Source organism: Triticum urartu, chromosome 1A, assembly GCF_056163025.1.
Source record: "Triticum urartu cultivar PI428250 chromosome 1A, HENAU_Tu73, whole genome shotgun sequence".
Lineage (NCBI taxonomy): Eukaryota > Viridiplantae > Streptophyta > Magnoliopsida > Poales > Poaceae > Triticum > Triticum urartu.
This window is the reverse complement of record NC_141873.1, coordinates 594680466-594708216: the sequence shown is the minus strand read 5'-3', so window position 1 is coordinate 594708216 and position 27751 is coordinate 594680466. Positions and strand designations below refer to the sequence as shown.

Here is a 27751-nt window from a genome sequence, read left to right as displayed (position 1 = left end):
CAGATTCTACCGGAGAGTCAAGACAAAAACGTGTCCCAACCCCTATGCATAGATTCCCAAGGTCACGGAACCCGCAAGTTGATCACGAAAACATACAACAAGTGAATCAATAGAATACCCCATTGTCACCATGGGTATCCCACGCAAGACATACATCAAGTGTTCTCAAATCCTTAAAAGACTTAATCCGATAAGATAACTTCAAAGGGAAAACTCAATCCATTACAAGAGAGTAGAGGGGGAGAAACATCATAAGATCCAAATATAATAGCAAAGCTCGCGATACATCAAGATCGTGCCGAATCAAGATCACGAGAGAGAGAGATCAAACACATAGCTACTGGTACATACCCTCAGCCTCGAGGGTGAACTACTCCCTCTACTCATGGAGATGCCGAGATAATGAAGATGGCCACCGGAGAGGGATTCCCCCCTCCGGCGGGGTGCCGGAATGGGTCTAGATTGGTTTTCGGTGGCTACAGAGGCTTGTGGTGGCGGAACTCCCGATCTAGGTTTCTTTCTGGAAGTTTGGGTATATATAAGAGGTGTTGGAGTCGAGAACAAGTCAGGGGGTCCCCGAGGTGGCCACGAGGTAGGGGGCGTGCCCCCACCCTCATGGGCGCCTTGTGACTCTTCTGGCACATCTCCGATACTCCGTGGGCTTCTTCTGGTTAATCTCTGTGAAATTTCATGTCAATTAGACTCCGTTTGGTTTTCCTTTTCTGCGATGCTCAAAAACAAGGAAAAATCAGAAACTGGCACTCGGCTCTAGGTTAATAGGTTAGTCCCAAAAATCATATAAAATAGCATATAAAACATCCTCGATGGATAAGATAATAGCATGGAATAGCCGGAAATTATAGATACATTGGAGACGTATGACCCCGCGTCCTCGCCTCCGTCTGGCCAACCACGTCGCCGGCGCACCCAGCACATGAGCGTCGACCCTGCTCCTTTTCCTTCCTCTCGATCTCTCCCTCAATTCTCTTTGTCGTTCTTTCTCCAGGTAACAGCCCCCATGGCGCCGCCGTGCAAGCCCGCCATTCCTGGCCCTAGCTGGCCTGTGTTCGTTGGGCCGGACCTCTTCTACGCCACTGCCACCTCGCTTCCTCGTCGTCCTCAGCGATGACCAGAGTGCCAAGTCCCTGCCGGCCTCGTGTTGACCTTGTCGCTGCCTCCCCATGCCTTCTACCACCAAGTCCAAGCCGCCTTGCCCGATTCCAACCGTTCTGCGCCGTCCCCGCCGACGGCAGCTCCAGCAGGTCCCACCGGACCAGATTCTCGCGCCCTGTTTCTCTTCCTCCTCTCTTTCTATTTCCTTCTCCTCCCGGTTCTTCTCGCTTCCTCACCTTGCGGCCTCTCTATTTCTTTAGGACGAACAAGAGCTCTAGGAGTCCATGGACGCCCGAACCACCTAGACCTCGAGGCTCCAGCACCTCCTCTCGTCGCGTGGCCGTCCATGCTCGCGCCAGCCAGATCCGGAGGGCCACCGCCCCTCGTCGTTCCCGTCGGCCTCTTTCACTTGTTCGTCTGCATCGAGCGAGGCAGGTACGTCCATGCCCACAACCTCTGCCTCGCTCGCCCGTGTTGACCCTGTCCTAGCGCGGTGGACCGGTCAACTCCGTCCCCTGGGACGGCCCTTCTCCTCCTTTGCTTCCAGCCAGGAAATGGCCCATGGTGAGCAGCCCAGCCGCCCTAGTGCACCTTTCAGTTTTGGCCCAACGCATGTTTTTTCCGCTGGACGATTTTAGCTAATTATCCCGAGTTGGTAGTTTTGCAGATTAGTCCCTAGTGTTCATGCATATCCTAACTCACAAACCATGCTCATATTAAAATGTTTTAAACATGTAAAATGCTTAGAATTTCATCCAGTTTCATAATATGCTGCTTTCATCTATGTTTAAAATGTCTAAAATGTTGTTTGATTAAATTTTCTCAAATGGCATGCTAAAATGATTTATTTAATATCTAAATAACCGTAGCTCCGAATTAAATAAACTTTATACGTAAATGGGTTAGAAAAAAGCGTAGATTAACATGGTGACACTATGCATGTTTAACAACTCTAAAATATGGCTTAGGGAAGAACAGTGTGAACTCGAAAATTTGCAGATGAGTATTTTCTGGAATTGTTGTTTGTTGTTTCTGGCCTCATTTAAACTTGCCTAAATAGTTAGTTTATTTATGCTTCACCCTCTTGCCATGTTTAACAACATTTAATATGGTTCGGTACATAAACGAGAGTGAACTAAATAATTGAATGTGGTGTTTCGCCAATACGCAACAAGTTGCATATTGAGCTCCACTTAACTTGTAGTGTTGTTTGTTGCACTTTGCCATGCCATGTTTCGTTAAACCGGACATGCATCATACTTGGTTGAGCATCATGTCATGTTTATGTGTTGTGTGTTTACCATGTTGTTTGCTTCTTTCCGGTTGTGCTTCTTCTCGATAGTTCCTGCTTCGTTGCGATTGTGAGGATTCGTTCGATTACGTGGCTTCATCTTCTTCATGGACTCGTTCTTCTTCCTAGCGGGATTTCAGGCAAGATGACCGTCAAATTGGATCTCACTACTATCTTTGCTATGCTAGTTGCCTCGATGCTATCGCTATGTCACGCTACCTACCACTTGTTTATCAAGCCTCCCAAATTGCCATGATAGCCTCTAACCTTTTTTACCCTTCGTAGAAAACTGTTGTTTGGCTATGTTACCGCTTTGCTCAGCCCCTCTTATAGCATTGCTAGTTGCAGGTGCAGTTGCTGGTTGTTCCATGTTGGTACATGGATGTCATGGGATAGCACAATATCTTTTATTTAATTAATACACATATATACTTGGTAAAGGGTGGAAGGCTCGGCCTTATGCCTAGTGTTTTATTCCACTCTTGCCACCCTAGTTTCTGTCATACCGGTGTTATGTTCCTTGATTTTGCGTCCCTAACACGGTGAGGGGTATGGGGCCCTCTTGATAGTTCGCTTTGAATAAAACTCTTCCAGCAAGGCCCAACATTGGTTTTACCATTTGCCCAACATAATAACTAAACCTGATAATTAGTTAATTTTCATAGGGGGTCGCGTCCCCGAGGATTCTTTCAACATAATACAGGGAGGGGCCAGTGCTGATGGTGTTGGTCCCAAACGGGTAGACTGCGGGGCCACCTCGGGGAAAATCGATGGCTGGTTTTACTCGTAGGATGTCCCATTCGGACGTGGCGTGAGACGAGATACACGCGGCTACTATCAGGGTGTCGGCACGCCGGGAGGTCTTGCTGGACTTGTTTTATCATTGTCGAAATGTCTTGTGCACCGGGATTTCGAGTCTGAATGAAGGGTCCCGCGATGGAGAATTGTCTCCGCGGATCGTGAGCTTGTCATGGGCTAAGTTGGGACACCCCTGCATGGTTTAAACTTTTGAAAGCCGTGCCCACGGTTATGTGGCACATGGTAATTTGTTAATATCTGGTTGTAGTGAACTTGAAGTAAACTCAATTAAAATACACCAACCGCATGTGTAACCATGACTGTCTCTTTTCGGGGAAGTTCGAGAGGAGAACACGGTTGGGTTATGTTTGAAAGTAAGTAGTTCGGGATCACTTCTTGATCATTACTAGTTGGCAACCGTTGCGTAGTTTCTCATCTTATTCTTGTACGCGTAAGTTAGCCACCATATTATGCTTAGTCGCTTGCTGCAACCTCACCACGTATGCACTCCATACCCATTAAGCTTTGCTAGTCTTGATACCCATGGTAATGGGATTGCTGAGTCCCCGTGGCTCACAGATTACTACAACACCAGTTGCAGGTACAGGTAATGCGATGATCATGACGTGAGAGCGATGTTTACTTGTCTTGGAGTTCTTCTTCTTCGTCGTCGATCTTGGGTTAGGTTCCTGGTCGGCAGCCTGGGCTAGCAGGATGGATGTCGTTTGAGTTTCTGTTTGTGTTTTATCCGTAGTCAGATGTTGTTCTCATGTATGATGTGTGATGTATTCTTGTGGCATTTGTATGCCTTGTATGTATCCCCAACTATTATGTAATGGTACGATGTAATGATATCCACATTCCAAAAGCATCTCCAATATGCGCTTCTATCCTTGGTGGGGCCTTCGAGTTCCTTTAGGATAGAGTCGCATATTGGGCGTGATAACCCGAAACCGTATTAATCGGAATCCCGTAATGAGTGGGCACGATCTCTGTTTTGACAAGACATGCCAATGGAGGCTATGCCTCGAAACGCGAAACGCGGGTATGGAAATGGTTCGAAATGTTAAAGAGCCAGATGTGACGTTTCGCCGAAAAAGTTGTTAGCAAAGAGACATTGTTTTGTCTAGATACTTTAGCTTCATGGCTAAGGGTTGTAACAGTTATGCAGAGCCGGATCAAATCCTTTGTGCAGGGACTTATCTTAAGAAGGAACCCGCCTTGCAATGCTGAAGACAATCCGCGTGCCAAACACATCGTCATCAAAGACTAGTTCAGGGGCTATTGAGGGAGTCCTGGATTAATGGGTCCTCGGGTGACCGGGCTTTTTTATATGGGTCGGACTGATGGGCCATGAAGATACAAACAGAAGACTTCCCCCCTGTGTCCGGGTAGGACTCCCCTATGCGTGGACGGCAAGATTGGTGTCCGGGTATGTTATTTCCTTTCCTTGCAAACCGACTCTGTACAACCCTAGGTCCCTCCGGTGTGTATATAAACCGGAGGGTTTAGTCTGTAGAGGCTATCGGAATTCTCATAGTCTAGAAGCTAGGGTTTAGGCATTACGATCTCGAGGTAGATCAACTCTTGTAACCCCTATACTCATCAAATACAATCATGCTGGACGTAGGGTTTTACCTCCATTAAGAGGGCCCGAATCTGGGTAAACATCATGTGCCACTTGTCCCTTGTTATCCTCGATCCTCAGACGCGCTGTTTGGGACCCCCTACCCAAGATAGGCCGGTTTTGACACCGACAATTGGTACTATGTTGTTTGGTCCACTCTTTTGCACCATGCATGAAAAGTCTCTCGCCTCTTGAATTATAGATCGTATGAAAATGAAGAGGGTCATCGTTTAAGCCTGGATGATGGCATCTTTCGTTTAGATTTTGCATATGATCTAGTCACTCTTTTCGCGTCTCGCCTCCATTGAATCGACATACACACATCCAATGGGCACCTCCTTAGTAATCCAAAGATGGAAGGGGGAATCAATTGAACATGTTTTCTTTAGATCTACTTGATACAAACCCTTACTCGAAAAGGAAAAAAAAGTTTGACAATCCTATGTACACAAAATCGGGCGCCCTTTCAAAAAACAAACGACACCCATCTAGTGATACAACTTGTGGTTGGCTCTCACTTGATGCAAGAGTGTATCTACGATTGGTCACTTGCATACATCACATTCGACGGGCGCATCCTGCATTCGGTTGCATGCATTGTCAAAAGATAAAGACGAAACCAACAATGATAGAGGATAAGCAAAACTAATAGATACCTCATGGTTTGGGTGCTTGGTGGAGTTGCAGTGGCATGATGCATGTTGCTTTGGCGCCAATCTAGTGACACGAAGCATATGTCGCAACCTTGTTTGTGCGTGATTGTAGATGCTACACACACCCATATATAGTGCATGTCAGTTGATGGTATTAATGTAATCGAATGAATTAATTAGTTGATGCATGGAATTAATCAGGTAGGTAGCTAGGAGTATGTTGGTACATATATACCTGAGCCTGTGCCTGTTGCAGGCGTAGAAGAAGACAAGGATGCCATTGAGGATGCCCCTGATGGCCCGGAAGATCTGCGAGAAGAGGTCATTCCATAGCGTCTTGAGCGTGGTCATGTCGAAGGCGCTTTGTTGCGCCTCCGACATGTGGTTGAGCTCGAAGATGCTACTCAGAGTCTCCCAGATGTCCTTGAAGAAGTTGTAGCTATTGGACAAGACGGACCCCGCGCACGCTGCGACCGCCACCGCAAACCTTGCCGGCAACACCACCACCTTGAGCACCGGCCACAAGGTTGTGACCAATCCGGCGCCCACACCACCTCTGCCAGGTCGACCACCAGGCGCCAGACGTGTGAGGCTAGGACGTGTGGCAAGCAGCTGACACAAGCCTAGGTCGGCCAATGGAGCGAGCATAACACGGAGCAGTGCCCTGGCGGCGTGCAGGAGCGCGAGCAGCCCCTGCATGAACTTGCGCAGGTTGCAGAGGAATAGGATGGTGCCCAGGTACTGGATGCGGGTGACCATGTCCCACGTCTTGATCCACTCGCAGAGCGGGCCACAGATGCGCACCGCCAGGATATTATTGCAATTCCTACATCTTCAAGATTTTCAACACATAGAGAGGAAACTTGATATTATTGCAATTCCTACAAGCATATGTTCCTCCCTCATAATAATTACATGTAGGATCATAAGCAAATTCAACAATATAGCTATCACAAAACATATTCTTAACACGATCCACATGTATGCAAAGTTGACACTCTTCCAAAATAGTGGGATTAACATTGACTAAAGTCCTGACCTCTCCAAACCTACTTTAATAATTATCACAATAAGATTCAGCACCATACAAAATAGTTGGATCATTACTTCCTAAATTTGACACTCTTCCAAACCCACTTTCATCAATATAATCATAATAAATAGGAGGAATGCTATCATCAAAATAAATTTGCTCACAAAAACTTGGGGGACAAAAAATATCATCTTCATCAAACATAGCATCCCCAAGCTTGTGGCTTTGCATATCATTAGCATCATGGATATTCAAAGAATTCATACTAACAACATTGCAATCATGCTCATCATCCAAAGATTTAGTGCCAAACATTTTAATACATTCTTCTTCTAACACTTTGGCACAATTATCGGAATCCTTATTTTCACGAAAGATATTAAAAAGATGAAGCATATGAGGCAACCTTAATTGCATTTTTTTGTAGTTTCCTTTTATAGACTAAACTAGTGATAAAACAAGAAACTAAAAGATTCTATTGCAAGATCTAAAGATATACCCTCAAGCGCTAACCTCCCCGGCAACGGCGCCAGAAAAGAGCTTGATGTCTACTACACAACCTTCTTCTTGTAGACGTTGTTGGGCCTCCAAGTGCAGAGGTTTGTAGGATAATAGAAAATTTCCCTCAAGTGGATGACCTAAGGTTTACCAATCTGTGGGAGGCGTAGGATGAAGATGGTCTCTCTCAAACAACCCTGCAACCAAATAACAAAGAGTCTCTTGTGTCCCAACACACCCAATACAATGGTAAATTGTATAGGTGCACTAGTTCGGTGAAGAGATGGTGATACAAGTGCAATATGGATGGTAGACATAGGTTTTTGTAATCTGAAAATATAAAAACAGAAAGGTAACTAATGGTAAAAGTGAGCACAAGTGGTACGACAATGCTAGGAAACAACGCCTAGGGTTCATACTTTCACTAGTGCAAGTTCTCTCAACAATAATAACATAATTGGATCGTATAAGTATCCCTCAGCATGCAACAAAGAGTCACTCCAAAGTCACTAATAGCGGATAACAAACGAAGAGATTATTTTAGGGTACGAAACCACCTCAAGGTTATCCTTTCCGATCGATCTATTCAAGAGTCCGTAGTAAAATAACACGAAGCTATTCTTTCCGTTCAATCAATCCAATTGTTCGTACTAGAATGACACCTTAAGACACAAATCAGCCAATATCCTAATGTCACCTAGATACTCCAATGTCACCTCAAGTATCCGTGGGTATGATTGTGCGATATGCATCACACAATCTCAGATTCATCTATTCAACCAACACAAAGAACTTCAAAGAGTGCCCCAAAGTTTCTACCGGAGAGTCAAGACAAAAACATGTGCCAACCCCTATGCATAGATTCCCAAGGTCACAGAACCCGCAAGTTGATCACGAAAACATACAACAAGTGAATCAATAGAATACCCCATTGTCACCATGGGTATCCCACGCAAGACATACATCAAGTGTTCTCAAATCCTTAAAGACTTAATCGGATAAGATAACTTCAAAGGGAAAACTCAGTCCATGACAAGAGAGTAGAGGGGGAGAAACATCATAAGATCCAAATATAATAGAAAAGCTCGCGATACATCAAGATCGTGCCGAATCAAGATCACGAGAGAGAGAGAGAGATCAAACACATAGCTACTGGTACATACCCTCAGCCTCGAGGGTGAACTACTCCCTCTACTCATGGAGATTGCCGGGATAATGAAGATGGCCACCGGAGAGGGATTCCCCCCTCCGGCGGGGTGCCGGAATGGGTCTAGATTGGTTTTCGGTGGCTACAGAGGCTTGCGGTGGCGGAACTCCCGATCTAGGTTTCTTTCTGGAAGTTTGGGTATATATAAGAGGTGTTGGAGTCGAGAACAAGTCAGGGGGTCCCCGAGGTGGCCACGAGGTAGGGGGGCGCGCCCCCACCCTCGTGGGCGCCTTGTGACTCTTCTGGCCCATCTCCGATACTCCGTGGGCTTCTTCTGGTTAATCTTTGTGAAATTTCATGTCAATTAGACTCCGTTTGGTTTTCCTTTTCTGCGATGCTCAAAGACAAGGAAAAATCAGAAACTGGCACTCGGCTCTAGGTTAATAAGTTAGTCCCAAAAATCATATAAAATAGCATATAAATGCATATAAAACATCCTCGATGGATAAGATAATAGCATGAAGCAACCAGAAATTATAGATACGTTGGAGACGTATGACCCCGCGTCCTCGCCTCCGTCTGGCCAACCACGTCGCCGGCGCACCCAGCACATGAGCGTCGACCCTGCTCCTTTTCCTTCCTCTCGATCTCTCTCTCAATTCTCTTTGTCGTTCTTTCTCCAGGTAGCAGCCCCCATGGCGCCGCCGTGCAAGCCCGCCATTCCCGGCCCTAGCTGGCCTGTGTTCGTTGGGCCGGACCTCTTCTACGCCACTGCCACCTCGCTTCCTCGTCGTCCTCAGCGATGACCAGAGTGCCAAGTCCCTGACGGCCTCGTGTTGACCTTGTCGCTGCCTCCCCACGCCTGCTACCGCCAAGTCCAAGCCGCCTTGCTCGGTTCCAACCGTTCTGCGCCATCCCCGCCGACGGTAGCTCCAGCAGGTCCCGCCGGACCAGATTCTCGCGCCCTGTTTCTCTTCCTCCTCTCTTTCTATTTCCTTCTCCTCCCAGTTCTTCTCGCTTCCTCACCTTGCGGCCTCTCTATTTCTTTAGGGCGAACAAGAGCTCTAGGAGTCCATGGACGCCCGAACCACCTAGACCTCGAGGCTCCAGCACCTCCTCTCGTCGCGTGGCCGTCTATGCTCGCGCCAGCCAGATCCGGAGGGCCACCGCCCCTCGTCGTTCCCTTCGGCCTCTTTCACTTGTTTGTCTGCATCGAGCGAGGCAGGTACGTCCATGCCCGCAACCTCTGCCTCGCTCGCCCGTGTTGACCCTGTCCCAGCGCGGGTGGACCGGTCAACTCCGTCCCCTGGGCCGGCCCTTCTCCTCCTTTGCTTCCAGCCAGGAAATGGCCCATGGTGAGCAGCCCAGCCGCCCTAGTGCACCTTTCAGTTTTGGCCCAACGCATGTTTTTTCCGCTGGACGATTTTAGCTAATTATCCCGAGTTGGTAGTTCTGCAGATTAGTCCCTAGTGTTCATGCATATCCTAACTCACAAACCATGCATCATATTAAAATGTTTTAAACATGTAAAATGCTTAGAATTTCATCCAGTTTCATAATATGCTGCTTTCATCTATGTTTAAAATGTCTAAAATGTTGTTTGATTAAATTTTCTCAAATGGCATGCTAAAATGATTTATTTAATATCTAAATAACCGTAGCTCCGAATTAAATAAACTTTATATGTAAATGGGTTAGAAAAAAGCATAGATTAACATGGTGACACTACTTTGCATGTTTAACAACTCTAAAATATGGCTTAGGGAAGAACAGTGTGAACTAGAAAATTTGCATATGAGGATTTTCTGGAATTGTTGTTTGTTGTTTCCGGCCTCATTTAAACTTGCCTAAATAGTTAGTTTATTTATGCTTCACCCTCTTGCCATGTTTAACAACATTTAATATGGTTGGGTACATAAACGAGAGTGAACTAAATAATTGAATGTGGTGTTTCGCCAATATGTAACAAGTTGCATATTGAGCTCCACTTAACTTGTAGTGTTGTTTGTTGCACTTTGCCATGCCATGTTTCATTAAACCGGACATGCATCATACTTGGTTGAGCATCATGTCATGTTTATGTGTTGTGTGTTTACCATGTTGTTTGCTTCTTTCCGGTTGTGCTTCTTCTCGATAGTTCCTGTTTCATTCCGATTGTGAGGATTCGTTCGACTATGTGACTTCATCTTCTTCATGCACTCGTTCTTCTTCCTAGCGGGATTTCAGGCAAGATGACCGTCAAATTGGATCTCACTACTATCTTTGCTATGCTAGTTGCCTCGATGCTATCGCTATGTCACGCTACCTACCACTTGTTTATCAAGCCTCCCAAATTGCCATGATAGCCTCTAACCTTTTTTACCCTTTGTAGAAAACTGTTGTTTGGCTATGTTACCACTTTGCTCAGCCCCTCTTATAGCATTGCTAGTTGCAGGTGCAGTTGCTGGTTGTTCCATGTTGGTACATGGATGTCATGGGATAGCACAATATCTTCTATTTAATTAATGCACATATATACTTGGTAAAGGGTGGAAGGCTCGGCCTTATGCCTAGTGTTTTATTCCACTCTTGCCACCCTAGTTTTTGTCATACCGGTGTTATGTTCCTTGATTTTGCGTCCCTAACACGGTGAGGGGTATGGGGCCCTCTTGACAGTTCGCTTTGAATAAAACTCTTCCAGCAAGGCCCAACATTGGTTTTACCATTTGCCCAACATAATAACTAAACCTGATAATTAGTTAATTTTCATAGGGGGTCGCGTCCCCGAGGATTCTTTCAACATAATAGAGGGAGGGGCCAGTGCTGATGGTGTTGGTCCCAAACGGGTAGACTGCGGGGCCACCTCGGGGAAAATCGATGGCTGGTTTTACTCGTAGGATGTCCCATCCGGACGTGGCCTGAGACGAGATACACGCGGCTACTATCAGGGTGTCGGCACGCCGGGAGGTCTTGCTGGACTTTTTTTATCATTGTCGAAATGTCTTGTGCACCGGGATTTCGAGTCTGAATGAAGGGTCCCGCGATGGAGAATTGTCTCCGCGGATCGTGAGCTTGTCATGGGCTAAGTTGGGACACCCCTGCATGGTTTAAACTTTTGAAAGCCGTGCCCGCGGTTATGTGACAGATGGTAATTTGTTAATATCTGGTTGTAGTGAACTTGAAGTAAACTCAACTAAGATACACCAACCGCATGTGTAACCGTGACTGTCTCTTTTCGGGGAAGTTTGAGAGGAGAACACGGTTGGGTTATGTTTGAAAGTAAGTAGTTCGGGATCACTTCTTGATCATTACTAGTTGGCGACCGTTGCGTAGTTTCTCATCTTATTCTTGTACGAGTAAGTTAGCCACCATATTATGCTTAGTCGCTTGCTGCAACCTCACCACTTATGCACTCCATACCCATTAAGCTTTGCTAGTCTTGATACCCATGGTAATGGGATTGCTGAGTCCTCGTGGCTCACAGATTACTACAACACCAGTTGCAGGTACAGGTAATGCGATGATCATGATGTGAGAGCGATGTTTACTTGTCTTGGAGTTCTTCTTCTTCATCGTCGATCTTGGGTTAGGTTCATGGTCGGCAGCCTGGGCTAGCAGGATGGATGTCGTTTGAGTTTCTGTTTGTGTTTTATCCGTAGTCAGATGTTGTTCTCATGTATGATGTGTGATGTATTCTTGTGGCATTTGTATGCCTTGTATGTATCCCCAACTATTACGTAATGGTACGTTTTAATGATATCCACCTTCCAAAAGCATCTCCAATATGCGCTTCTATCCTTGGTGGGACCTTCGAGTTCCTTTAGGATAGAGTCGCATATTGGGCGTGATAACCCGAAACCGTATTAATTGGAATCCCGTAATGAGCGGGCACGATCTCTGTTTTGACAAGACATGCCAATGGAGGCTATGCCTCGAAACGCGAAACGCGGGTATGAAAATGGTTCGAAATGTTAAAGAGCCAGATGTGACGTTTCGCCGAAAAAGTTGTCAGCAAAGAGACATTGTTTTGTCTAGATACTTTAGCTTCATGGCTAAGGGTTGTAACAGTTATGCAGAGCCGGATCAAATCCCTTGTGCAGGGACTTATCTTAAGAAGGAACCCGCCTTGCAATGCCGAAGACAATCCGCGTGCCAAACACATCGTCATCGAAGACTGGTTCAGGGGCTATTGAGGGAGTCCTGGATTAATGGGTCCTCGGGTGACCGGGCTTTTTTATATGGGTCGGACTGATGGGCCATGAAGATACAAACAGAAGACTTCCCCCCTGTGTCCGGGTAGGACTCCCCTATGCGTGGACGGCAAGATTGGTGTCCGGGTATGTTATTTCCTTTCCTTGCAAACCGACTCTGTACAACCCTAGGTCCCTCCGGTGTGTATATAAACCGGAGGGTTTAGTCTGTAGAGGCTATCGGAATTCTCATAGTCTACAAGCTAGTATTTAGGCATTACGATCTCGAGGTAGATCAACTCTTGTAACCCCTATACTCATCAAATACAATCAAGCTGGACGTAGGGTTTTACCTCCATTAAGAGGGCCCGAATCTGGGTAAACATCATGTGCCACTTGTCCCTTGTTATCCTCGATCCTCAGACGCGCTGTTTGGGACCCCCTACCCAAGATAGGCCGGTTTTGACACCGACAATTGGTACTATGTTGTTTGGTCCACTCTTTTGCACCATGCATGAAAAGTCTCTCGCCTCTTGAATTATAGATCGTATGAAAATGAAGAGGGTCATCGTTTAAGCCTGGATGATGGCATCTTTCGTTTAGATTTTGCATATGATCTAGTCACTCTTTTCGCGTCTCGCCTCCATTGAATCGACATACACACATCCAATGGGCACCTCCTTAGTAATCCAAAGATGGAAGGGGGAATCAATTGAACATGTTTTCTTTAGATCTACTTGATACAAACCCTTACTCGAAAAGGAAAAAAAAGTTTGACAATCCTATGTACACAAAATCGGGCGCCCTTTCAAAAAACAAACGACACCCATCTAGTGATACAACTTGTGGTTGGCTCTCACTTGATGCAAGAGTGTATCTACGATTGGTCACTTGCATACATCACATTCGACGGGCGCATCCTGCATTCGGTTGCATGCATTGTCAAAAGATAAAGACGAAACCAACAATGATAGAGGATAAGCAAAACTAATAGATACCTCATGGTTTGGGTGCTTGGTGGAGTTGCAGTGGCATGATGCATGTTGCTTTGGCGCCAATCTAGTGACACGAAGCATATGTCGCAACCTTGTTTGTGCGTGATTGTAGATGCTACACACACCCATATATAGTGCATGTCAGTTGATGGTATTAATGTAATCGAATGAATTAATTAGTTGATGCATGGAATTAATCAGGTAGGTAGCTAGGAGTATGTTGGTACATATATACCTGAGCCTGTGCCTGTTGCAGGCGTAGAAGAAGACAAGGATGCCATTGAGGATGCCCCTGATGGCCCGGAAGATCTGCGAGAAGAGGTCATTCCATAGCGTCTTGAGCGTGGTCATGTCGAAGGCGCTTTGTTGCGCCTCCGACATGTGGTTGAGCTCGAAGATGCTACTCAGAGTCTCCCAGATGTCCTTGAAGAAGTTGTAGCTATTGGACAAGACGGACCCCGCGCACGCTGCGACCGCCACCGCAAACCTCGCCGGCAACACCACCACCTTGAGCACCGGCCACAAGGTTGTGACCAATCCGGCGACGCAGTCGAGCACGACGTCGAACGGCGCCCACACCACCTCTGCCAGGTCGACCACCAGGCGCCACACGTGTGAGGCTAGGACAACCAGTGTGGCAAGCAGCTGACACAAGCCTAGGTCGGCCAATGGAGCGAGCATAACACGGAGCAGTGCCCTGGCGGCGTGCAGGAGCGCGAGCAGCCCCTGCATGAACTTGCGCAGGTTGCGGAGGAAGAGGATGGTGCCCAGGTACTGGATGCGGGTGACCATGTCCCACGTCTCGATCCACTCGAAGAGCGGGCCGCAGATGCGCGCCGCCGCCGACTTGAGCAGTGGCACGTTCTTGTACAGGTCGTAGAAGCCGATGATGACGGTGACGAGGGAGGCCATGACGTAGAGGCTCCGCGCCAGGGGCCGCATCCAGGGCCGGTACATGTGGCACAGCACCGGGTACGACTGCAGGAAGATGACCCACGACGGCAGCCCAGACTCGAGCAGCGTGAGCAGCCGGATGTCCGACGTGATGATCTGCCGGAGCTTGAACGGCAGTGCCGCGTCCCGGGACCGAAACAGGAGCAGGGTGTCGCTGTACCTATACTGCTGCATATGCATATGCATGGGAACCCGCCCTTCATCATCATGCTCCTTCTCCTCCTCCTCCTCCTCGTCGCGATCGGTGTGTTGCTGCTGCTGTAGGTTCTTCCTCCTAGCCCTGCTCCGCCAGCTCATCCTCCTCCTCAACGTGGGCGTGCACCTCTCGTCGCCGCTGCTGCTGGCCGCCATCGTATTCATAACGTCGTCGCGAGCGTGTTCCTCTTCTCCGGCGGACGCCGCGGAGGAGGAGCGATGATGGTGACGAGGACGAGGACGATGATGGTGGTGGTGATAGTGGAGGAGGTACCCTCGGAGGGAGTGCGTCTCGGAGGCGCGGCCGAGGAACCACTCAGACGCGCACCCGGCGGCCTGCTCGGCGCTGTAAAACTCCCACTTGTTGAGGTAGCGCGCCTCCAGGGCGAGGGACGTGTCAGTGAGCAGGTCGTTGTAGTAGTTGATGCCGTGCACGTCCCGCCATGACACCTCGAACACCAGGAACCCGTGGAGCAGCGCCGGGGTCGAGTTCGCCACCGCCAGCCACCTTCGCATCGCCGCCGTTATTTTTCTTTTCTCTGTGCCCGAGCTCGCCATCGCCATCGCCGCCGTGTCGGTGCCACTCCTCGAATTCACGAAGGGAGACATCCTGTACTGCATCAATTGCCGGATGCGAGCTAAAGCTTTTAAGTGTGATCATCATGTCCAACTTTCTTTCAGTTTGTTAGCTTCAAATTTCTCTCCGTTTATAACATACATACATACATACATACATACATACATACATACATACATATATCTATCTATCTTGCTTTCTTTGAGAAATTAATAGGCAAACATGGATTAACAAGAGACACACTAATTTCTCCATCCTTTGTATATCAAAAATGCACATCATACTATATATCTCCCCCATGGATACATTACATAGTACTCCCTCCGTTTCTTTATATAAGGTGCATTTGTTTTTTGATAAAATTTCAGAATGTAAGGTGCATTTCTTCTAATTCCTCATAATTCCTTTGTTAGCCCTCCAGAAAAATGGAATGTATCTCTCTCCTGATTGTCTGTATCTCTCTTTGTAGCAAAAGAAGGAAAGTATCTCTCTGTTGATTGCATGCATCTCTTAATTTCCTGGACTAATTGATTTACTTACCACTAATCAATAATTTGCCAAGGGTAATTTAGTTCTAACATGTCTATAATTCCGTGCCTTGGTCACCGTGCCGAAAATAATACACCTTACATAACGAAACGGAGGGAGTACATACCATTGGGATTGGGGTTATATTTTAGACAACATCACTTAGAGTATTATTTTTGTAGGATCATATCCATTGGGAGAAGAACACATGCATGCATGAGATCAATCAAATTAATTTTTCTTTCTTTCTTGAATTAGAGGCTATGATATATATGATACCACGAGCGAGTCTCTCTTTCTTCATATATATAATGATGATACGCCTACCATCAAGGATTTGGATCCCGAGTGCATGTTTTTTCTCGCGGGGCACTGGAATTCTCAGTTACCACAAAATCCCGGAAAAATTTCGGATGAAATTTGAATTCAATTTTTTTTATCTTCTATAGATAAGCTCTGGGCTCAATATTTATAACAGCGACCAACTGGCGTAGTGGTTAGTTCGTATATGTGCTTCTGTTGCTTGCAGGTTGCTATCAAAACTCGCCGGCCTCCTTTATTTCTACATCATCTTCCTTTTTATCCTAAAAATTGTGTAAAAAAACAAATACCACAGGACTATAGTTAATAAGTCCACGTTAACCATTGCGCCGCGGCAGGGTAGATGTTCTCTTTAAGTTCCTAACATATCTAATCTAACTATCAGAGCTTAAATTCAAAAAAATAAAAAAAAATCGCTTGGTACATATGGTTCTCGTGGGGTGGCGAGAAATGCGGATACCGGACGGTATCCGAATATTCCGCCCGGTACCCAAAACCATGCCTACCATACGTTGTTGTCGGGTCAGAGAGGTTAATATATGCAGAATCAACCAATTAAGTAAGAGTAATGCATGCACCTAATATATACTGTAATAATAAACCAAAAAGATGCATGTGAGTACCATATAGGATAGGGGTACCTTTGTGATCATGAACTGCCATAGCCTTGCGGATCTGGACTGCTTGCTGGTCATCCATGGCTGGTTGTCCACCAGAATAAGCACCTTCTTGCTCACCGGTGCAAAATAGAGGAACGCCCGGGAGATGTAAGACTGCATGTCCCTGCGGCATGCATACATCTGAGCAATGTGTAATTCAATTACATGCATCACCCAATCCATCGATTGGATTCCTTCACAAGCTAGTGGAATTCAATTGATTTACCCAATCTGCAAGCTTGTCAAGGGATATATATCCGGCAGAGGATCCATGCATGCATGCAGATAGCTAGCTAGGATGACAACGGCCGGGACCTATCGAATCGACAGGACGCCACATCAAATTGTATAGATTGGATTAATTCTTGCAAGAGATCTCCATAGGGTTCATTGTCGATTGCGGAAGTTGGATAAGAGAGAGAAAGTCACTCTTCTCCCCCCACCCACCACGCTGGTGAAGGAAGGAAGGAAGGCCGATCGAGGGCGCATGCCTCCCCCTCCTCAACTCCATTTTTAGACCTAGATGATCCATGCATATTATTAGATGTAACGTGTTTGCTAAAACAAGGCTACCATGACATGCTTTATTGATCACAACTAATCATTCTCAAGGTTGCCCAAAATAGAATTATGGGCTCGTCATTGTAGGATATTTTATCATTGAACAAAACCCTAACTAATCGATGAGCAACACTATTGGTCTCCTAGGTGTGGCACCCTGGCTCAGAGAAACCGGAACACCCCGTATTCTAGCCCAGAGATCAAGGAGAAGTCTTCTGGAATACGGCACTGCTTAGCATAGAACAAATCAGCTATTTATTACAATCTATATGGGTACAAAGGGATTACATCAGCACGGCGACACCACGCCTGTCACGGTTGCTCTATGCAAGCAGCAGAACAACACGATGCAGCGGAACAGCGACAACGGTGATGAACTCCGCTCCGCAGGGACTCTGGCTGGAACGCTTATCCTAGCTCGCAAACAAGGAATCCACGACAAACAAGCAATCAAATCCGACATGACCTGCAAACTGGCATGACACGCCAGGTCAGTACAATGAATGTATTTGCAAGCTCATAATAACCAGAAGCATTCAAGACAAACAACAGCATGGCAATTACAGGTTAAGCAGGAATTATTATGAGATCATCAGGATAGCATGGCATGAACAAAATGAATCTGATACAGCTACAACAATATGAGCATGGCATGAACATATAAATCTGATGATACTAGCATGCAACACGATGACACCATATGCACCACTTATTCTCCTCGGGTTACCTCGTAACCATCACATGCATCACTTACCAACCTCGGACATCACACGATCATCTCAGGATCAAATCAAGCTTGGTATAAACAATACCGTAGTAATCATTAAATGACCACAAGGAGCTTGATCTTTACTCATGATTCTCGCACAACATCACGAATATCAAACAACTCGGTATCCTCGATACCACGGTGATCATTCACGGATCACAAAAGGAACCACTCTGGGCTCAACGGGTTACCTCGTAACCAAACGATGATCATTCACGGATCACATAACCAACTTATCTCATCCTCGAACCAGGGTTGTTATTAAGAACATCATTATTATTACTATTGACCCATAGTGTGACCAACTACGAACTGGGCCCTTATCCACGGGCGCGGCTATTGATAGATTTAGTATGCACTCTACAGAGGTAGCGCACTGTACCCACTACCCACACCACGGAACCCATGGCCTCGCACTCCCATTCGGGTGGACCAACGGCGTTCTGAGAAAACCGTCCTACTACCATGACACTCTCCCGGCCACTCCGACTCACTCCCCACTGGGCTAAGTCCTGGGTGGCCCCGTGCCTACCAAAGGCACCAACGGCCACTGTCGTGGCAAAACAAAAACGGTCCAAAACAGGGACAAGCCGGCTACAACAACTACAGGCACACAAGGCTTATGTCCGCCTACCTGATCAGGGTAGCGTGTGCCCATAACCTTCCCTCGTGGGAGGCACCGGCGAGAGGCACGACAATAGACCCAGTTAGGATCCTCCAAAAAAGTCAAGTGTGGTTGCACTGGTCAGCTCGATATGGTGGCACCATGACTCAACCAACAGTTGTTCAAGTTCAATTTAATCTGGTTAAACTTCAATGCAAATATGACGAGTCATATTAAAATAACATGATGCAACTACAATGCATGAGCATGATATCAAGATAAGCAGGGAAGTGCAACATAATCATCGAGCATAACCATAATGAAACATTAACCAAATGAGCATGGCAAACTGATGAGCATAACATTACACTTGAGCATGCCATGACCACTAGCATCATAAATAAATACCATGCAAGAACTCATCCAGAATACTACCAAGTAAGCATATAACCAACTAGATACAAAGTAACATGCATAGCTACGACACTAGATAACAGGTCGTAAACATGCATCCGAAAGAACACACTGCTACTACTACCAAGCATGACATATAATAATAATACTAGTAATAAGTGCAAGATAACAAGATGCAGAAGAGCATAGCTTGAAAGTGAACACATATCTCTAAGCATCACCGAAACAACGACAACCGTAACAAAACAAGCAAACATTTGTCAAACATTCCAGTTGAAAACCATGGCTACTGCATGACTATCATGCAAGCGGTTGTTGTGGCTTGCCTGTGGTGGAAGAAATCACCGGAAAGACATGCGAGAAGCTCGCGGAAAGAATCGCCGGAAAACATTCTCTCTCGAAGAGGCTGATTAGAAGCAAGGGAAAAATGTTCATTTTCACTATGGGACCACCTAGTGAAAATGTTACCAACAGAAAGATCTCGATGAGACGAAGAAGTAGGCTTTGGAATCACCTCATTTGGAGCTACGGGTTAAAAGATATGAGTGTTTGACTGCCAGGGACCCATCTGTAATGAAAATATTTTCAAACAAGGCCTGGACAGAAAAACAGAAAGTGCAATTAGAAAAATACGCTTTAACTGAACTGAATACGTATTCGTGGCTGAACAAGACAGAAAGTGCGCTTTCGGTGGAGGAAAACGTATTCCGAAGAATACGCTTTCACTTATCCACGTCAGCAGCTCGGGTCAGGGCATGAGACTTACAGGCGGGGCCCGCCACTTATCCATGTGGACCGGACCATGTCAACGTCTCAAAGACCAACATGTGGGGCCTGGGGCTCCACTGGACAGCTGGCGGGGCGGTGTCATCCTTCTCCATCGACGCCCGACGGAGCAAAGGGAGGGGAGCGGCGCCGGCGGCCGTCCCGACACCACCGGCCACCTCCGGTGACACTCCGGCCACCGGAGTGACCAGGAAGAAGAGCTGCATCCGCCTGGAGGGTTCTTTCCCGCCGAGAAGCAGCAGAGGGAGCAGTGCTCCGACTCCAGAGACGGACGGCGGCGATGGTGAAGATGGAGTCGGGTCTATGGTGGAGGGAAAGGAGAGGCAGGGTTCGGGAGGGGTTCGCCGGGGTTAAGGAACTCTTCTGGAGGTGGAAAGAGGGAGATGGAGGCTCGGGCTCGAGCTAATTTAGGAGGGAGGCCGCGGCGGCCATGGCAGCCAACCGAGGCGATGAGAGGTTCTGGAGTCGAACGGATGGGTGATGTCTACTACACAACCTTCTTCTTGTAGACGTTGTTGGGCCTCCAAGTGCAGAGGTTGGTAGGATAGTAGCAAATTTCCCTCAAGTGGATGACCTAAGGTTTATCAATCTGTGGGAGGCGTAGGATGAAGATGGTCTCTCTCAAACAAACCTGCAACCAAATAACAAAGAGTCTCTTGTGTCCCCAACACACCCAATACAATGGTAAATTGTATAGGTGCACTAGTTCGGCAAAGAGATGGTGATACAAGTGCAATATGGATAGTAGATAATGGTTTTTGTAATCTGAAAATATAAAAACAGCAAGGTAACTAATGATAAAAGTGAGCGTAAATGGTATTGCAATGCTAGGAAACAAGGCCTAGGGTTCATACTTTCACTAGTGCAAGTTCTCTCAACAATAATAACATAATTGGATCATATAACTATCCCTCAACATGAAACAAAGAGTCACTCCAAAGTCACTAATAGCGGAGAACGAACGAAGAGATTATGGTAGGGTACGAAACCACCTCAAAGTTATCCTTTCTGATCGATCTGTTTAAGAGTCTGTAGTAAAATAACACGAAGCTATTCTTTCCGTTCAATCTATCCTAGAGTTCATACTAGAATAACACCTTAAGACACAAACCAACCAAAACCCTAATGTCTCCTAGATACTCCAATGTCACATCAAGTATCTGTGGGTATGATTATATGATATGCATCACACAATCTCAGATTCATCTATTCAAACCAACACAAAGAACTTCAAAGAGTGCCCCAAAGATTCTACCGAAGAGTTAAGACGAAAACGTGTGCCAACCCCTATGCATAGGTTCATGGGCGGAACGCGCAATTTGATCACCAAAACATACATCAAGTGGATCACGTGATATCCCATTGTCACCACAGATAAGCACGGCAAGACATACATCAAGTGTTCTGAAATCCTTAAAGACTCAATCCGATAAGATAACTTCAAAGGGAAAATTCAATCCATTACAAGAGAGCAGAGGGGGGAAACATAATAAGATCCAACTATAATAGCAAAGCTCGCGATACATCAAGATCGTACCACCTCAAGAACACGAGAGAGAGAGAGAGAGATCAAACACTTAGCTACTGGTACATACCCTCAGCCCCGAGGGTGAACTACTCCCTCCTCATCATGGAGAGCGTCGGGATGATGAAGATGGCCACCGGAGAGGGATTCCCCCTTCCGGTAGGGTGCCGGAACGGGTCTAGATTGGTTTTCGGTGGCTACGGAGGCTTCTAGCGGCGGAACTCCCGATCTATTCTGCTCCCCGAAGTTTTTAGGGTATATGGCTATATATAGGAGGAAGAAGTACGTCGGTGGATCTCCGGGCTGTCCACGAGGCAGGGGGAGTGCCCAGGGGGGTGGGCGCGCCCCCACCCTCGTGGGCAGCCCGGGACTCTTCTGGTCCATCTTCGATACTCCGTGGGCTTCTTCTAGTCCAAAAATAAGTTCCATGAAGTTTCAGGTTAATTGGACTCCGTTTGATTTTCCTTTTCTGCGATACTCTAAAACAAGGAAAAAACAGAAACTGGCACTAGGCTCTAGGTTAATAGGTTAGTCCCAAAAATCATATAAAATAGCATATTAATGCATATAAAACATCCAAGGATGATAATATAATAGCATGGAACAATCAAAAATTATAGATACATTGGAGACGTATCAGCATCCCAAAGCTTAATTCCTGCTCGTCCTCGAGTAGGTAAATGATAAAAACAGAATTTTTGATGTGGAATGCTACCTAACATATTATCAATGTAATTTTCTTTATTGTGGCAAGAATATTCAGATCCATAAGATTCAAGACAAAATTTTAATATTGACATAAAAATAATAATACTTCAAGCATACTAACTAAGCAATTATGTCTTCTCAAAATAACATGGCAAAAGAATGGTCATCCCTACAGAATCATATAGTTTGGTCATGCTCCATTTTCATCACACAAGAATGCTCTCATCATGCACAACCCTGATGACAAGCCAAGCAATTGTTTCACACTTTAGTAATCTCAAACTTTCTTTTAACTTCCACGCAATACATGAGCGTGAGCCATGCATGGATATAGCACTATGGGTGGAATAGAATATGATGGTGGGGGCTATGTGGAGAAGACAAAAAAAAGGAGAAAGTCTCACATCGACGCGGCTAATCAATGGGCTGGGGAGATGCCCATCAATTGATGTCAATGCAAGGAGTAGGGATTGCCATGCAACGGATGCACTAGAGCTATAAATGTATGAAAGCTCAACAAAAGAAACTAAGTGGGTGTGCATCCAACTTGCTTGCTCACGAAGACCTAGGGCATTTGAGGAAGCCCATTGTTGGAATATACAAGCCAAGTTCTATAATGAAAATTTCCCACTAGTATATGAAAGTGACAAAACAAGAGACTCTCTATCATGAAGATCATGGTGCTACTTTGAAGCACAAGTGTGGAAAAAAGTATAGTAGCATTGTCCCTTTTATTTTTTATTTTTTATTTGGCCTTTCTTCTTTTTTTATTTGGCCTTTTTTTGGGAAAATGCTCTATTAATGATGATCATCACACTTCTATTTATTTACAACTCAAAGATTACAACTCGATACTAGAAAAAAGTATGACTCTATATGAATGCCTCCGGTGGTGTACCGGGATGGGCAATGAATCAAGAGTGGCATGTATGATAAATTATGCATGGTGGCCTTGCCACAAATACGATGTCAACTACATGATCATGCAAGGTAATATGACAATGATGATGTGTGTCATGATGAAGGGAACGGTGGAAAGTTGCATGGCAATATATCTCGGAATGGCTATGGAAATGCCATAATAGGTAGGTATGGTGGCTGTTTTGAGGAAGATATAAGGAGGTTTATGTGTGACAGAGCGTATCATATCACGGGGTTTGGATGAACCTGCAAATTTTGCACCAACTCTCAAGGTGAGAAAGGGCAATGCACGGTAACGAAGAGGCTAGCAATGATGGAAAAGTGAAAGTGTGTATAATCCATGGACTCAACATTAGTCATAAAGAACTCACATACTTATTGCAAAAATCTACAAGTTATCAAAAACCAAGTATTACGCGCATGCTCCTAGGGGGATAGATTGGTAGGAAAAGACCATCGCTCTTCCCTGGCTGCCACTCATAAGGAAGACAATCAAATAACACCTCATGTTTCAAATTTGTTACACAACGTTTACCATACGTGTATGCTATGGTACTTGCAAACTTCAACACACATATTTCTCAAATTCACAATTACTCAGTTAGCACGACTCTAATATTACCATCTTCGTATCTCAAAACAATCATCAAGTATCAAACTTCTCATAGTATTCAAAGCACTTTATATGAAAGTTTTTATTATACCCCTCTTGGATGCCCATCATATTAGGACTAGTTTCATAACCAAAGGAAACTACCATGCTGTTCTAAAGACTCTCAAAATAATATAAGTGAAGCATGAGAGTTCATCTATTTCTTCAAAATAAAACCATTGTCGTGCTCTAAAAGGATCTAAGTGAAGCACTAGAGCAAATGACAAACTACTCCGAAAGATATAAGTGAAGATCAATGTGTAGTTGAATAATTATGCAACTATGTGAAGACTCTCTAACATTTAAGAATTTCATCTCTTGGTATTTTATGCAATCAGCAAGCAAAACAAAATAAAATAAAATGATGCTCCAAGAAAAACACATATCATGTGGTGAATAAAAATATAGCTCCAAGTAAAGTTACCGATGAACGAAGACGAAAGAGGGGATGCCTTCCGGGGCATCCCCAAGCTTAGGCTTTTGGTTGTCCTTGAATATTACCTTGGGGTGCCTTGGGCATCCCCAAGCTTAGGCTCTTTCCACTCCTTTTTCCATAGTCCATCGAATCTTCACCCAAAACTTGAAAACTTCACAACACAAAACTTAACAGAGAACTCGTAAGCTCCGTTAGTATAAGAAAATAAATCACCACTTAGGTACTGTTGTGAACTCATTCTAAATTCATATTGGTGTAATATCTACTGTATTCCAACTTCTCTATGGTTCATACCCTCCGAGACTACTCATAAATTCATCAAAATAAGCAAACAACACAATGAAAACAGAATCTGTCAAAAACAGAACAGTCTGTAGTAATCTGTAGGTTTCGACTACTCTGTCACTCCACAAATTCTAAAATAAATTTCTGGACTTGAGGAATTTATCTATTAATCTTCTGAAAAAATAATTAACTAAATATCACTCTCCAGTAAAAGATGGCAGCAATTCTCGTGAGCGCTAAAGTTTCTGTTTTTTTACAGCAAGATTGCAAAGACTTTCCGCAAGTCTTCCCAAAGGTTCTACTTGGCAAAAACACTAATTAAAACATAAAACCACATATAACCAGAGACTAGATAGATTATTTATTACTAAACATTAACAAAAAGCAAGGAACATAAATAAAATTGGGTTGCCTCCCAACAAGCGCTATCGTTTAACGCCCCTAGCTAGGCTTGATGATTTCAACGATGCTCACATAAAGATAAGAATTGTAACAGAGAGCATCATGAAGAATATGACTAGCACATTTAATTCTAACCCACTTCCTATGCATAGGGATTTTGTGAGCAAACAACTTGTGGGAACAAGAATCAACTTGCATAGGAAGGTAAAACAAGGATAACTTCAAGATTTTCAGCACATAGAGAGGAAACTTGATATTATTGCAATTCCTACAAGCATATGTTCCTCCCTCATAATAATTTTTGTAGCATCATGAATGAATTAAACAATATAACTATCACATAAAACATTCTTTTCATGATCTACAAGCATAGAAAATTTACTACTCTCTACATAAGCAAAATTCTTCTCAATTGGAATAGTGGGAGTATCATAACAGACTTGAATACTATAAATTGTTTCCACATTAAAGGAGTAATGTTCAGAAAAAGGGTAATCGTAATCATGACAAGTTTTATAAATATAATCGTCTCTACTTTTTATAGCATATGTATTATCACAATAATCATCATAGGTAGCAACTTTGTTCTCATCATAATCGATTGAAACCTCTTCCAGGATAGTGGAATCATTACTAAATAATGTCATGACCTCTCCAAATCTACTTTCATAATTATCACAATAAGATTCAACATCCTCCAAAATAGTGGGATTACTACTTCCTAAAGTTGACACTCTTCCAAACCCACTTTCATCAATATAATCATCATAAGTAGGAGGCATGCTATCATCATAACAAATTTGCATATCAAAACTTGGGAGGCTAAAAATATCATCTTCATTAAACGTAGCATCACCAAGCTTGGGACAAACATTAATTGCAGCAAATATATTCTCAAAAATGTCATTCTCATCAAACATAGCATCCCCAAGCTTGGGCCTTTTCATATCATAAGCATAATCACTCTCATCATTAATAGTATGGATAGCACCAATAGTATAGCAATTATCATCATCACAATGAGTAATAGGAGCAACATTATTTGGTAGAGATACCTTTCTACATTTTCTTCTCCGTCTTTTCTTTTCTTTTTCTTCACATCATGTGTGGGTTCAACCCTATTTTTGGAGCTCCTTATTAATGAGATTGGTTGAATAGAAGGCTCCTCCTCGTTACCTGATTCATCATAAGAAATAATAGGAGGATATTGGGAAGTCTCTTCCCTTTCATTAGTATTCTCTTCATCTTCTATTTGTTTTCTTTTTTTATGTAATTTGCAATATAAGGATTTTCAATACAATTCACCGCACAATACATATAAATTTCCTCTAGATCAAAATCAAGAAGTTTATCACGGGCAAATACTGGAAGATAGTTAGTTATACATTTCATTTCTTAATAACCCATAAGCAAACTAAGTTCATTATGATGTGCAAGGGAAATCAAGTCATCACAATTTTTGGAAACGATTAGATCATGAAACAATTTGCATCGGATGGTTAAATGACCACATTCATTGCAAAGTTCACAAGTACGGCTAAGAAAATTTAAATTTTCAGCACAAACATCTAGCCTTTCTTGCAACCGTTTAGTTTCTAAGTACTTATGCCTCTTGAAAAATCTATCTTCCCTAATTGGTGTGTACTTGCAAACTCTATGCACTCCACAAAAATCGACATGCTTATAAGAGACATTCTCATCATGACTAGTGCAATCATCATTAGTACTATGGATATTCAAAGAGTTCATACTAATAACATTGCAATCATGCTCATAATTCAAAGATTTAGTGCCAAACATTTTATAGACTTCCTCTTCTAGCACTTGAGCACAATTTTCCTTTCCATCATTCTCACGAAAGATATTAAAAAGATGAAGCGTATGAGGCAAACTCAATTCCATTTTTTGTAGTTTTATTTTATAAACTAAACTAGTGATAAAACAAGAAACAAAAAGATTCGATTGCAAGATCTAAATATATACCTTCAAGCACTCACCTCCCCGGCAACAGCGCCAGAAAAGAGCTTGATGTCTACTTCACAACCTTCTTCTTGTAGATGTTGTTGGGCCTCCAAGTGCGGAGGTTTGTAGGACAGTAGCAAATTTCCCTCAAGTGGATGACCTAAGGTTTATCAATCTGTGGGAGGCGTAGGATGAAGATGGTCTCTCTCAAACAACCCTGCAACCAAATAACAAAGAGTCTCTTGTGTCCCCAACACACCCAATACAATGGTAAATTGTATAGGTGCACTAGTTTGGCGAAGAGATGGTGATAAAAGTGCAATATGGATAGTAGATAATTGTTTTTGTAATCTGAAAATATAAAAAAGCAAGGTAACTAATGATAAAAGTGATCGTAAACGGTATTGCAATGCTAGGAAACAAGGCCTAGGGTTCATACTTTCACTAGTGCAAGTTCTCCCAACAATAATAACATAATTGGATCATATAACTATCCCTCAACATGCAACAAATAGTCACTCCAAAGTCACTAATAGCGGAGAACAAACGAAGAGATTATGGTAGGGTACGAAACCACCTCAAAGTTATCCTTTCTGATCGATCTATTTAAGAGTCCATAGTAAAATAACACGAAGCTATTCTTTCCATTCAATCTATCCTAGAGTTCGTACTAGAATAACACCTTAAGACACAAATCAACCAAAACCCTAATGTCACCTAGATACTCCACTGTCACCTCAAGTATCTGTGGGTATGATTATACGATATGCATCACACAATCTCAGATTCATCTATTCAAACCAACACAAAGAACTTCAAAGAGTGCCCCAAAGATTCTACCGGAGAGTCAAGACGAAAACGTGTGCCAACCCCTATGCATAGGTTCATGGGCGGAACCCGCAAGTTGATCACCAAAACATACATCAAGTGGATCACGTGATATCCCATTGTCACCACAGATAAGCACGGCAAGACATACATCAAGTGTTCTCAAATCCTTAAAGACTCAATCCGATAAGATAACTTCAAAGGGAAAACTCAATCCATTACAAGAGAGTAGATGTAACATCCCAAATTTTCAATTTGGAATGTTATACATTAGATCATCATGCATATCATATTTTATTTTGCTTTTGGTTTTGATCCTAGAAAATCCTAAGCAACTCAA

The 27751-nt window shown here is 44.2% G+C and overlaps 2 protein-coding genes across 4 annotated transcripts; both read right to left on the bottom strand.

Annotated features, from left to right (window-relative positions):
* Positions 1-5090: 5090 nt before the first annotated feature.
* LOC125533239 (uncharacterized) lies at positions 5091-6241 on the bottom strand. The gene is made up of 3 exons (XM_087539268.1): positions 5718-6241; positions 5486-5597; positions 5091-5407 (listed from the first exon to the last, which is right to left on the bottom strand). The coding sequence occupies exons 1-3, from the start codon at positions 6239-6241 to the stop codon at positions 5375-5377; spliced, it is 669 nt and encodes a 222-aa protein (XP_087395394.1). The 3' UTR covers positions 5091-5374.
* Positions 6242-12938: 6697 nt separating this feature from the next.
* LOC125533238 (uncharacterized) lies at positions 12939-17050 on the bottom strand. 3 transcript variants are annotated; one of them, XM_087534041.1, is made up of 5 exons: positions 16785-17050; positions 16541-16699; positions 13560-15088; positions 13328-13439; positions 12939-13249 (listed from the first exon to the last, which is right to left on the bottom strand). In XM_087534041.1, exons 1-5 carry the CDS (start codon positions 16833-16835, stop codon positions 13217-13219), a joined length of 1884 nt encoding a protein of 627 aa, XP_087390167.1. In that variant the 5' UTR covers positions 16836-17050; the 3' UTR covers positions 12939-13216. The 3 variants fall into 3 exon arrangements, with proteins under 3 accessions (XP_087390167.1, XP_087390169.1, XP_087390174.1); XM_087534043.1 differs by having other exon boundaries at positions 16541-16682; XM_087534048.1 differs by lacking the exon at positions 16785-17050 and having other exon boundaries at positions 13560-15083; positions 16541-16675.
* Between the last annotated feature and the right edge of the window lie 10701 nt (positions 17051-27751).

Bases quoted from the DNA above. Each gene is read 5' to 3' on its own strand.
- LOC125533239 (XM_087539268.1), bottom strand. From the start codon at position 6,241: ATGGTCACCCGCATCCAGTACCTGGGCACCATCCTATTCCTCTGCAAC. The intron at 5,598-5,717 runs GTATATATGTAC...GGGTGTGTGTAG, and splicing joins TGCAACAGGCACAGGCTCAG to CATCTACAATCACGCACAAA. The intron at 5,408-5,485 runs GTATCTATTAGT...AACCGAATGCAG, and splicing joins CCAAGCACCCAAACCATGAG to GATGCGCCCGTCGAATGTGA.
- LOC125533238 (XM_087534041.1), bottom strand. From the start codon at position 16,835: ATGCATGGATCCTCTGCCGGATATATATCCCTTGACAAGCTTGCAGAT. The intron at 16,700-16,784 runs GTAAATCAATTG...CACATTGCTCAG, and splicing joins TTGACAAGCTTGCAGATTGG to ATGTATGCATGCCGCAGGGA. The intron at 13,250-13,327 runs GTATCTATTAGT...AACCGAATGCAG, and splicing joins CCAAGCACCCAAACCATGAG to GATGCGCCCGTCGAATGTGA.